The sequence below is a fragment of the Sinocyclocheilus anshuiensis genome, unplaced genomic scaffold, assembly GCF_001515605.1.
Source record: "Sinocyclocheilus anshuiensis isolate Anshui unplaced genomic scaffold, SAMN03320099.WGS_v1.1 scaffold1543, whole genome shotgun sequence".
In the NCBI taxonomy this organism is placed as follows: Eukaryota; Metazoa; Chordata; class Actinopteri; order Cypriniformes; family Cyprinidae; genus Sinocyclocheilus; species Sinocyclocheilus anshuiensis.
In genome coordinates this window covers 1127229-1138060 of record NW_015551074.1, presented here as the reverse complement: position 1 = coordinate 1138060, position 10832 = coordinate 1127229, and the positions used below count along the sequence as shown (strand labels likewise).

The 10832-nt window shown below is 32.4% G+C and overlaps 2 protein-coding genes across 3 annotated transcripts in view; one reads left to right on the top strand and one right to left on the bottom strand.

Moving 5' to 3' along the window:
* LOC107662222 (metalloproteinase inhibitor 3) overlaps positions 1-3124 on the top strand; it is an 18157-nt gene extending 15033 nt beyond the window's left edge. The window contains exon 4 of the mRNA XM_016452160.1: positions 2271-3124. Coding sequence (XP_016307646.1) covers positions 2271-2468 — 198 coding nt within the window. The 3' untranslated portion in view covers positions 2469-3124. The remainder of the gene's footprint in view (positions 1-2270) is intronic.
* The window catches only part of syn3 (synapsin III), a 55088-nt gene that overhangs the window by 29663 nt on the left and 14593 nt on the right, over positions 1-10832 (bottom strand). For both annotated transcript variants that reach the window (XM_016452157.1, XM_016452158.1), the window contains exons 4-6: positions 7748-7839; positions 5493-5649; positions 4097-4186 (exon numbers count right to left, since the gene is read on the bottom strand). In XM_016452157.1, coding sequence (XP_016307643.1) covers positions 4097-4186; positions 5493-5649; positions 7748-7839 — 339 coding nt within the window. The remainder of the gene's footprint in view (positions 1-4096; positions 4187-5492; positions 5650-7747; positions 7840-10832) is intronic.

Below are 10832 nucleotides of genomic sequence, written 5' to 3'. Positions count from 1 at the left end.
GGGGGGGGGAATAAAATGTACAAAATTTCATTGGGCGGTAAAAATGAAATTTTTGTAAAAAATGTTAATGTATTGTTGTTCAATTGCGTAAGTATCATAATTTCAATTAATTAGAAATGCTTTTGGATTAGTAAAAAACTGAATAAAAAAATTAAAATAGAAAAAGAAACAGAATCCAGAAAAATTTAAATGGAAAAAACTTTATTTGGGGGGAAAAAAACCCAAAACCCAAAAAACAAAACAAAAAAACAGAATTTGTGGAAAAATAAAATAAAAAACTCAATTTTATTTTTAATGGGCCCTAAGATGAAATTTTTGTCAAATGTTTAAGAAATTGTTGTTAAACTGTGTGTTTCATAATTACAATTAATTAGATATGCTTTTTGTTTATTAAAATACATTTAATTTAGCCATTAATAATGGACTCCAGAAAACAGAATTTGGGGAAAAATAAGATGGATTTCATAGGAGCCTAAAAAAGATATATTTTTGATAAACTTTTAATAAATTGTTGTTAAATTGTGCAAGTTTCAAAATTTGAATGAATTAGACATGCGTTTCGTTTACTAAAATTTTATTTAACCATTAAAATCAAATTTTGGAAAATTTAAACGGAAAAAAAATTATTAAGATTTAATTTAACCATTAAAATGAAGTCAAGAAAAATGTAAACAGAAAAAATTTAATAAAATGGAACTTGGGAAAAAATAAAATGGATTTCATAGGGCCCTAAAAATTTATATATATTTTTGATAAACTTTTAATAAATTGTGCAAGTGTCATAATTTAAATTAATTAGACATGCGTTTCGATTACTAAAATATTTTTTTTACCATAAAAAAAAACGGGACTATTTTATAGGGCCTGACTCACATGCAACTGTTAATTTAGCAATGAATAATCACCACCAATAAATACATCCGATTTCAGAAGAAAACCCTGCATCTAGTGCGTCTGCATAAAGACTTCATGCATCCATCAAACACCTGGAAACAGGTTCAGGAGCTGATTTGCATGAGGAGTAAACAAAAAAATATCGATATCTCGATATTAATCGATTCTCATTGTTACGGAACGATATCGATTCTTAAATCCCAAGAATCGATTAGTCTGGCCTGTTTTCAGTTAATGGACGGAACATTGAAAGACACTTCTCATCCAGTAAGTCGCAATAAGCATTGTGCTTTGGTACTTTTAATATGAAACAAAGTCTCAGATTTCAAATTCTGTCCATTGTATTTCAGTATTTAAACAATAAATGCCGTTTGGCGCTGTTTAATGTGGAGTGATCGCTGAACTGATCATCTCCTCCGCTTTATTACTAGTTATAGCACAAAATAAACATGACTAAACATCCGAAGGTAAGTTAAAAGAAAGAGTACAACTTTACAATCCGGATCCTGTCTCGTGTAATCGCTCAATCAGTGTTTCAGCCGCGCAAACACCTCAGTCTCAGATTTCAAATTCTGTCCATTGTATTGCAGTATTCAAACAATAAATGCCGTTTTGGCGCTGTTTAATGTGGAGTGGCAGATCGCTGTAGCGCCTCAGTTCAACAGACGCAGCAGCGCGAGGCGCACGTGAACTGATCATCTCCTCCACATTAATACCAGCTTCAGCACAAAATAAACATGACTAAACATCCGAAGGCAAGTTAAAATAAAGAGTACAGCTTTACAATCCGTATCCTGTCTCATGTAATCACTCAATCAGTGTTTCAGCCGCGCAAAGACGTCAATATAACGTCTTGTAAACAATGTGTCATGTAACGTCACATTTACCTCAGAAAAACATATTCGGTGACCATAAACTCATTAGTCAGATAGAAAAATAAACTGTTGAGAGGGGCATTTTGCTAAATATATGCACCATATAATATATTCATTATACTTTTTACTGTTCTTCAATGTTTAATTTATGTTTGAATAAATCCATCAAGTTTTTATGACAGCCACCATTTAAATGTTTATATTTCAAAAAAACGAATTGAAGTAGAAATATTAATATGTAACTGTAACTTTATTATTGTAAAAACTTACAGTAAGTTATAGTAATGTAGTACCAACTGACTCGTGTATATTTTACAGCATTGGTTGAGAGATTTTTTTTCCTTGAGAAAATTTGGCATGTGCTGTACCTGATATATATCCAAAATAATCTATATTGAATCGAATCGAATCGCAAGCTTGTGAATGAGAATCGAATCGAATCGTGAAATGTGTGTCAAAACCCAGCCCTAGAATAAACGCTCATGTGTCCTGTGTTTGCAGATCAAGCCGTGCCACTATCTGCCCTGCTTCGTCACGTCCAAGAACGAGTGTCTTTGGACGGATATGCTGTCGCACTTCGGCTTCCCCGGCTATCAGTCGCGTCACTACGCCTGCATCCAGCAGAAAGAGGGCTACTGCAGCTGGTACCGAGGCATGAGCGCTCGCGACAAGCTCATTATCAACACCACCGACCCCTGAAGCGCTTCAGAACCGGGTCTTAAACCGCTGGTGCATCAACGCCATCGAACCCTGAGCACACGGAGCCATCCGCATTAACCAGATTAAATATGAAGTCATTTATGAACGCAATAAAACCCTGCTCTTTTATAGTGATGTGCTGCTTTTTAAACATATCTGTTGTTTATGTGCGTGTGCCAGATTTATACGGTTCAGTATCTATTTATGATTCGATGCAGAGAAATTATTCCTTCCTTCTTGCTGTTTATTATGTAAGCTATGAAATTGTGATTAGTATTTAAAGCAGAGACTATAAACGGTAGATCGATCACATCTTTTCTACGTCTAGACTGATGGCATGCGTCTGAAATGCGTGTTCTAATGGGAAAGTCGAGGTTTGACCGATGGGGAGGATGTGAATCGGACGTGACAAACGTGTGTTTAATCATTTCTGACACTAAACTCCTGTTGATTTCTGCTCCATTTCTGCGCTGGAGGCTGAGATGAGGAGCGTGTGAGTCTGCTGTTTCAGAGTCTCGGTCTCCGACGCATGTTTTTAGATCATTAAGGTAATATTCTGTCTGTAACACAAACATCTGCTCAGATCAGACCCGTCACGTGTGTGTGTGTGTGTGTGTGTGTGAGAGAGAGAGAGAGAGTGAGTGTGTGTGTGTGAGAGAGAGTGTGTGTGTGTGTGTGAGAGAGTGAGTGTGTGTGTGTGAGTGTGTGTGTGTGAGAGAGTGAGTGTGTGTGTGTGAGTGTGTGTGTGTGAGAGAGTGAGTGTGTGTGTGTGAGTGTGTGTGTGTGAGAGAGTGAGTGTGTGTGTGTGAGTGTGTGTGTGTGAGAGAGTGAGTGTGTGTGTGTGAGTGTGTGTGTGTGAGAGAGTGAGTGTGTGTGTGTGAGTGTGTGTGTGTGAGAGAGTGAGTGTGTGTGTGTGAGTGTGTGTGTGTGAGAGAGTGAGTGTGTGTGTGTGAGTGTGTGTGTGTGAGAGAGTGAGTGTGTGTGTGTGAGTGTGTGTGTGTGTGTGACAGATGACCATTCGATTTTTAATTTCTCTGTTTTATATTTTTATAATAAACGTTGTGAAAATGGCTCCGTGACTGTCTTGTCATTATTATTCTGGGAAAAATCACTCAAAGCTCACCAGAGATCATCTGAGTTTGTTTCTTCATCAGATTTGGAGATTTTTGCAAACATCACAATAATCCACAGCACTCCAGTCCATCAGTTAACATCTGGAGAAGACAAAAGCTGAAACAAATCCAGCATTAAGATGCTTTTAACTAAAATACATAGAGTCCATAATCCATAATAAGGCTTCCTCCAGTGAAAAAGTGTTCTGGTCTGAATCAGAGAGAAATCTGCACAGATCAAGAAAGCCAAAACAGCTAATATGTGAGAGACAACAGGTGGACTTTTTCACTGGAGGAAGCGTTTACTGATGGACTGGAGTGCTGTGGATTATTGTGTTGTTTTTATCAGCTCTCATTCTGACGGCACCCATTCACTTGCAGTGAGCAAGTGATGCACTGCTACATTTCTCCAAACCTGATGAAGAAACAAACTCATCTACATCTCGGATGAGCTGAAGGTGAGCAGACTGTCATTGTCAGGTGAAGTGTTAGTGAACAGGTAACACAGAGACTCACCATCTGCGTGTGGTTGGGGAAGAAGGTTTGCTCGTTGAGCGGGAACTTCTCTGGACCCAGAGTCTGGTAGAGCTTGATCATGTGAGAGAACTGCACAATCCAGACACACAAACACATGAATGATTCATTATTATAAAGAACACAGCGTTCATCTTCACCATTCTCCATTTAAACTCACTAAACCTAAAAAACGACTTGAGCTGAAGCCCATTAATGCATTAAAGGAGTATTGTATGCGCTATACTTCAGTCTTCTTCAGAGTTTGCACTGAAAAAAGTGAAACAAAGTGCATTTGTATATTGGTGTAATAGTGGTTTCAGTTAAACCTGTTTTCTTCAGTTTGTCTAAAAGCAAATAATACTCTGCATACAAAATATTCGCAGAAAAACGAGTTTGGCTCGACTGCAGAAGTTATTGTGGGTTTTATTCATTTCTCTGTATTTTACAATCACAATAAACATTAAGGTCTTTTAAAGTTGTCTAAACTAAACTCAGCATTGACACAAAATATTTGCGTTTTATCAGATTATAGTTCATTTAGCTTTTGTTTATGGATAAATTAACTTATAAAAACACAAACAATTATTATATCGACCTAAATTACGTTTTGGCTCATGCCTAAAGAAAATATATTGATTAAGCAGGGTTATTTTAGTATGGTTACAGTATTAGTAATATTTTTTTTTATTTGTATATTTTATGTTTTCATTTTAAAGTTTTAGTAATTTTGTTGTGTGCTTTTCTAATTAAAAAAAAAATGTCTATGTAGTTCTTACTCATTTTTATTTCAGTTTTAGTTTTAGTTATTTTGGTATTTAAAACAAAAATGAGAACCGATAAAAATAAAACAAGTTTAAGATTTTTATATTTTATTATACTGTTAATCTTTATTTGATTTCAAGCACTACATTTTTATTTTTTTTAAATATGTCTATGTAGTTCTTACTAATTTTTATTTCAGTTTTAGTTTTAGTTATTTTGGTATTTAAAACAAAAATGAGAACCGATAAAAATAAAAATAAAAATAAAGTTTAAGATTTTTATATTTTATTATACTGTTAATATTTGATTTCAAGCACTAAAAAGTTTTTTTTTAATGGTTTTAGTTTTAATTTTTGTTTTAGTTAACTATAATAACCCTGTAATTAAGTATGGTCTTTATAATAATTTTATAATAATAAATAATTAATTAAATTAAATAATTTATAATATCTTTTTACATTGTATGAATGTTTTTGTCTTTGGGAAAATAAGGTAAATGAGGTTTAAACAAATCTGAGAAAAATTCATACGTTTATTATTATTATTATTTATTCGTTTTATTATTTTATGTATTATGTATTAGTTTTGCTGTGACGAGCATCACTAGTGAGGGGTTCAGACTCGTTCGACGCACCACCCAGGGTTTGCTGCAGAAGCTGTAGATGGAGAAGAGCGAGTTAACGCTGGGAACGGAGCCGTAGTTCAAGCCGATCACCAGGTTCCTGAAGTCCTCTCCCGGGGTCATGCTGTAGGCGTGCTGACGAACCAGCACGAAATCTGGCCTGAACGATCTGCAGAGACACACACGAGTGAAGACGCTTCATTACGGAGCAGAGCATCACGCGCTTCTGTCTTCATTTAGCATGCGTTCGTTACCAACAACACCAAAAATATCATCTTTCAAGCACGATGCACAAGCTCAGTGAATAATCTGCAAGACAAAACACTGATATCAAAGACATCATCTGTGACCCTGCAGCACAAAAGCAGTGTTAAGTCGCTGGGGGATATTTGTAGCAATAGCCAACAATACATTGTATGGGTCAAAATTATAGATTTTTCTTTTATGCCAAAAATCATTAGGATATTAAGTAAAGATCATGTTCCATGAAGATATTTTGTAAATTTCCTACCGTAAATATATCAAAACTTAATTTTTGATTAGTAATATGCATTGCTAAGAACTTCATTTGAACAACTTTAAAGATGATTTTCTCAATATTTAGATTTTTTTGCTCCCTCAGATTCCAGATTTTCAAATAGTTGTATCTCAGCCTAAAAAGGATTTTTAGACATTTTAGCTGGACGATAAGACAAAAGTACAGAATTCTATGTACGTTATGGTTTAAAAGTATGATTTTTTAAAAATAATTAATACTTTTATTGATCAAGGATGCATTAAATTGATGAAAAGTGACAGTGAAGACATTTATAATAATGTTACAAAAGATTAATTTCTGAAGATCATGTGACACTGAAGACTGGAGTAATGATGCTGAAAATACAGCTGCGCATCACAGAAATACATTACAGTTTAACAGATATTCACATAGAAAACAGCTAATTTACATTAGAATAATATTTCACATTTTTGATCAGATAAACGCAGCCTGTGTGGGCAGAAGAGACTGTAAGTGTGTGTGATTGTGTGTTTCTAAAAGGGCCGGTTCAGCTCATCCGCACACACACACACACACACACACACACACACTATTAATAGTGGCTTAACTAGTATGAGATGTCTGCTTAAGTGAGGCAGGTGTAAATAATCTCCGTGTGTTTGGCAGATGATGGGCATGTGAAGCCGAGAGTTGCTAGTTAATGTGATTTTCTACACACTGACTTCATGCATGCACTAAAAATCGTATTTTATTTCAGCTATTTGCCAAGTCAACATTTCTCATTTTCATTTAGTTTAACTTAATATGATAATAGAAACTATATAGACATATTAAAAAAAAACACACACACATCAAAAACAAATTCAAAATAATAATAAAAAGTATATAGGCATTTAAAAAAATAACAACTTTAAATTAAACATGCAACATGAAAATATAGAAATAAAAAATTATTACAAATATTAAAAAAACAATATAGACATATTTTAAAAAATTTTTAAATGAACAAAACACTAAAACTTTAACTAAAATAATAAAACCGAAACTATAAAAATAAAAATTATTCAAAATATTAATAAAAACTATATAGACATATTTTTTTTAATGAACAAAAACACTAAAATGTTAACTAAAATAAAAAAAAACTAAAATGATAAAAATATAAATAATTTAAAAAATGTATAAAAACTATAGGCATATTTTTAAAAATCAACAAAAACGCTAAAATGTTAGCTAAAATAAAACAAATCTGAAATTATAAAAATAAAAACAATTCAAAATATTAATAAAAACTATACGGACATTTATTTTATTTTTTTTATAAAAAAATGGACAAAAACACTAAAACTTTAACTAAAATAAAAACCTGAAATTATAAAAATAAAAATTATTCAAAATATTAATAAAAACTATACAGACATAAAAAAATGAACAAAAAAAGCTAAAATGTTAACTAAAATAAATAAAAAAATCCCTGAAATAAATAATTTAATTTAATTTAATTTAATTTAATTTAATGTAATTTATGCATTTAGCAGACACTTTTATCCAAAGCGACTTACAGTGCATTCAGGCTATATATTTTTTACCAGTATGTAAAAATAATTCAAAATACTAATAAAAACTATACGGACATATTTAAAAAAAAAAGTAAAAACAAAAATGAACAAAAACACTAAAACTTTAACTAAAATAAAACCCTGAAATGATAAAAATAAATACTAGTTAAAAGTGTAAAAAGTGTCTCGGTGAGAGTGAGAGAACACACCTGACCACTTTAGTTCCTCCGCGGTTCACCTGCATGTCCACCGTACAGCCGGAGTTCACATCCGACACCAGATTGATCTCCGAGAACTCCGCCTGAAACACACAACACAGCCGGAACAGTTCACTAACACTCATTCAATACATTTAACTGAAGAAAAAAACAACAACTAGCTGCCAAGGCAACATTCCTCTTACTCTTCATGATATATTCATTAATATGAAATAAGGCCTTTCACGCAATTTAAAAAAAACATCTGTGGTCAGTCATTTTATTTAAAGGAACATACGCTACTGTTCAAACGTGTTCTGATACTTTTATTCATCAAGGACGCATTACACTGAGCAAAAGTGACAGTAAAGACATTTATAATGTTACAGATTTATAATGTTCTATTTCAAATAAATGCTGTTCTTTTGAACTTTATATTTCACTATTTTTACTGTATTTTTGATCAAATAAATGCAGCTCTAGTGATACACACATTCACACACACACACACACACTCACACACTCACACACACACACGCGCACACACACACACGCGCGCGCGCGCGCGCACACACACACACACACACACACACACTCTCACACACACACACACACACACACACTCTCACACACACACACACACACACACACTCTCACACACACACACACACACACACACTCTCACACACACACACACACACACACACTCTCACACACACACACACACACACACACTCTCACACACACACACACACACACACACTCTCACACACACACACACACACACACACTCTCACACACACACACACACACACACACTCTCACACACACACACACACACACACACTCTCACACACACACACACACACACACACACACACACACTCTCACACTCTGCTCTGGCGTCGTGATCCATCTGGAATCTGGCAGGTATTTTTGGAGCTCAGGCTAATGGGTGTCATTAGGGTGAAGACATACACAGCAGAGACACGGCAGCAGACTGCAAACTGGATCTCTAAAGAATATGTTATCAGCACAGATATAACTATTTATTTATTAAAAAAAAAAAAAGTATTTTATTTGATCATTTTTTTTATTTTATACTTTTGGGAGTCCAAACAAATAAAGTCATAATATAATAAATAATAAATATAAATTCTTCAAAATAAGAATGAATGATCTATATATATTTTTTTTAAATGTATTTGTTTACTTTTTTAATTTTTTTAGAATTTTTAGAATTTTCATTAAAATCTTTTGGGAGTCCAAACAAATAAAGTCATAATATAATAAATATAAATTCATCAAAATAAGAATGAATGCATAAATGAATAAATGCAAATAATCAAAATATTTAAAATAAAATATAAAGCTTTTTATTTTTTTATTTATTTCAGGCCATTATTTATTTATTTTTTAATGGTTTTACTTTAAGTTTTAGTTGCTCTGAGGTCAAGAGGACATGAACGATGGACAGCAGGACAAACATGTGGAGCATCCAGCAGCAGATGAAGCTCAGGTGGGACGCTGGTCTGTTGAGCAGATGTTTCCATCAGGACAAACAGCAGGACCTCACAAGACTGTAAACACACTACCGGAGCGCTGACGCAAGAACACAACCGCCGTGGAGCACAAAGCGTCTGTTGTGGGTCTGTTATTAAGATCAACTGGAGATCAGCTCAGATCCACAGCATCCAGATGAAGGCTGAAGTCCAGCTGTGTGTCTGTGTGTTTTATCAGTGTTTCCTGCATACTGCTTTATGTACTGTTACAAACACGCAGTATCTAGTGTGTAGTACGCAGTAGGCTGGATGTGGGATTTGTCTGCTCCCTACTGAGGGCACGACTGAGCAGCACATGACACCTTATAAGGCAAGGCAAACACTGACGAACACTAAACCATCAGCAGAATCACAGTCTGTTATCTGGAGATGATTGATTCAATCCGTCAATGTTTCACTTTACGACTGAAATAAAACTGCATTACTTCCATCACAACAGCCACTTTTAAATATTAGCACACCTGAATACTGAGACGACAGACGAACACGAGATTAAATATGATACATGGAAAATCCACGTCAATAAGCAAAATATATTGCAAAATATTAAATAAATAAAAACTGTAAACAGTCCAATTAAATAATCATAAAGTAATACTAAATAAATAATAAATATGATTAATTAATTATTTAAAAAACTTTTAAAAGTCCAATTAAATAATCATAAAGTAATACTAAATAAATAATAAATATGATTAATTAATTATTTAAAAAACTTTTAAAAGTCCAATTAAATAATCATAAAGTAATACTAAATAAATAATAAATATGATTAATTAATTATTTAAAAAACTTTTAAAAGTCCAATTAAATAATCATAAAGTAATACTAAATAAATAATAAATATGATTAATTAATTATTTAAAAAACTTTTAAAAGTCCAATTAAATAATCATAAAGTAATACTAAATAAATAATAAATATGATTAATTCATTCATTTAAAAACTTTTAAAAGTCCAATTAAATAATCATAAAGTATTAATCAAATAAATAATAAATATGCACAATTAAAATATAAATACATATATTAAGTAAAAAACTTTAAGAAGTTGAATTAAATAATCATAAAGTAATGCTAAATAAATGCTCAATATAAATAAATTATTTAACTAAAATTAATAAATAAAAACTATAGAGTAAAATTGAATAATCATAAAGTAATAATAAAATAAGTAATAAATATAAATTAAATAAATAAAGTAAAAATGTTAAGAAATCTATTTAAATAAATAAATGAATAAATATACCTGCATATTAAAGAGTAGTAGGAAGAAGAAGAGAATTATTTCACTTCAGTTCATTCAGTTGAGTTTTTTTTTTCAAGTGCCTATTCAAATAATCATAAAGTAGTAATAAAAAATAATAAACATTATACATATATATTTTATAATTGTTTTATTTACACTGTATACTGTATATTTATATATACAGTGATGAAGCACTGATCTATAACTATCATGAACCTGTTAAAGCTGTAGGACAATGATGATGATGTGTGTGTGTGTGTGTGTGTGTGAGTGAGAGTGAGAGTGTG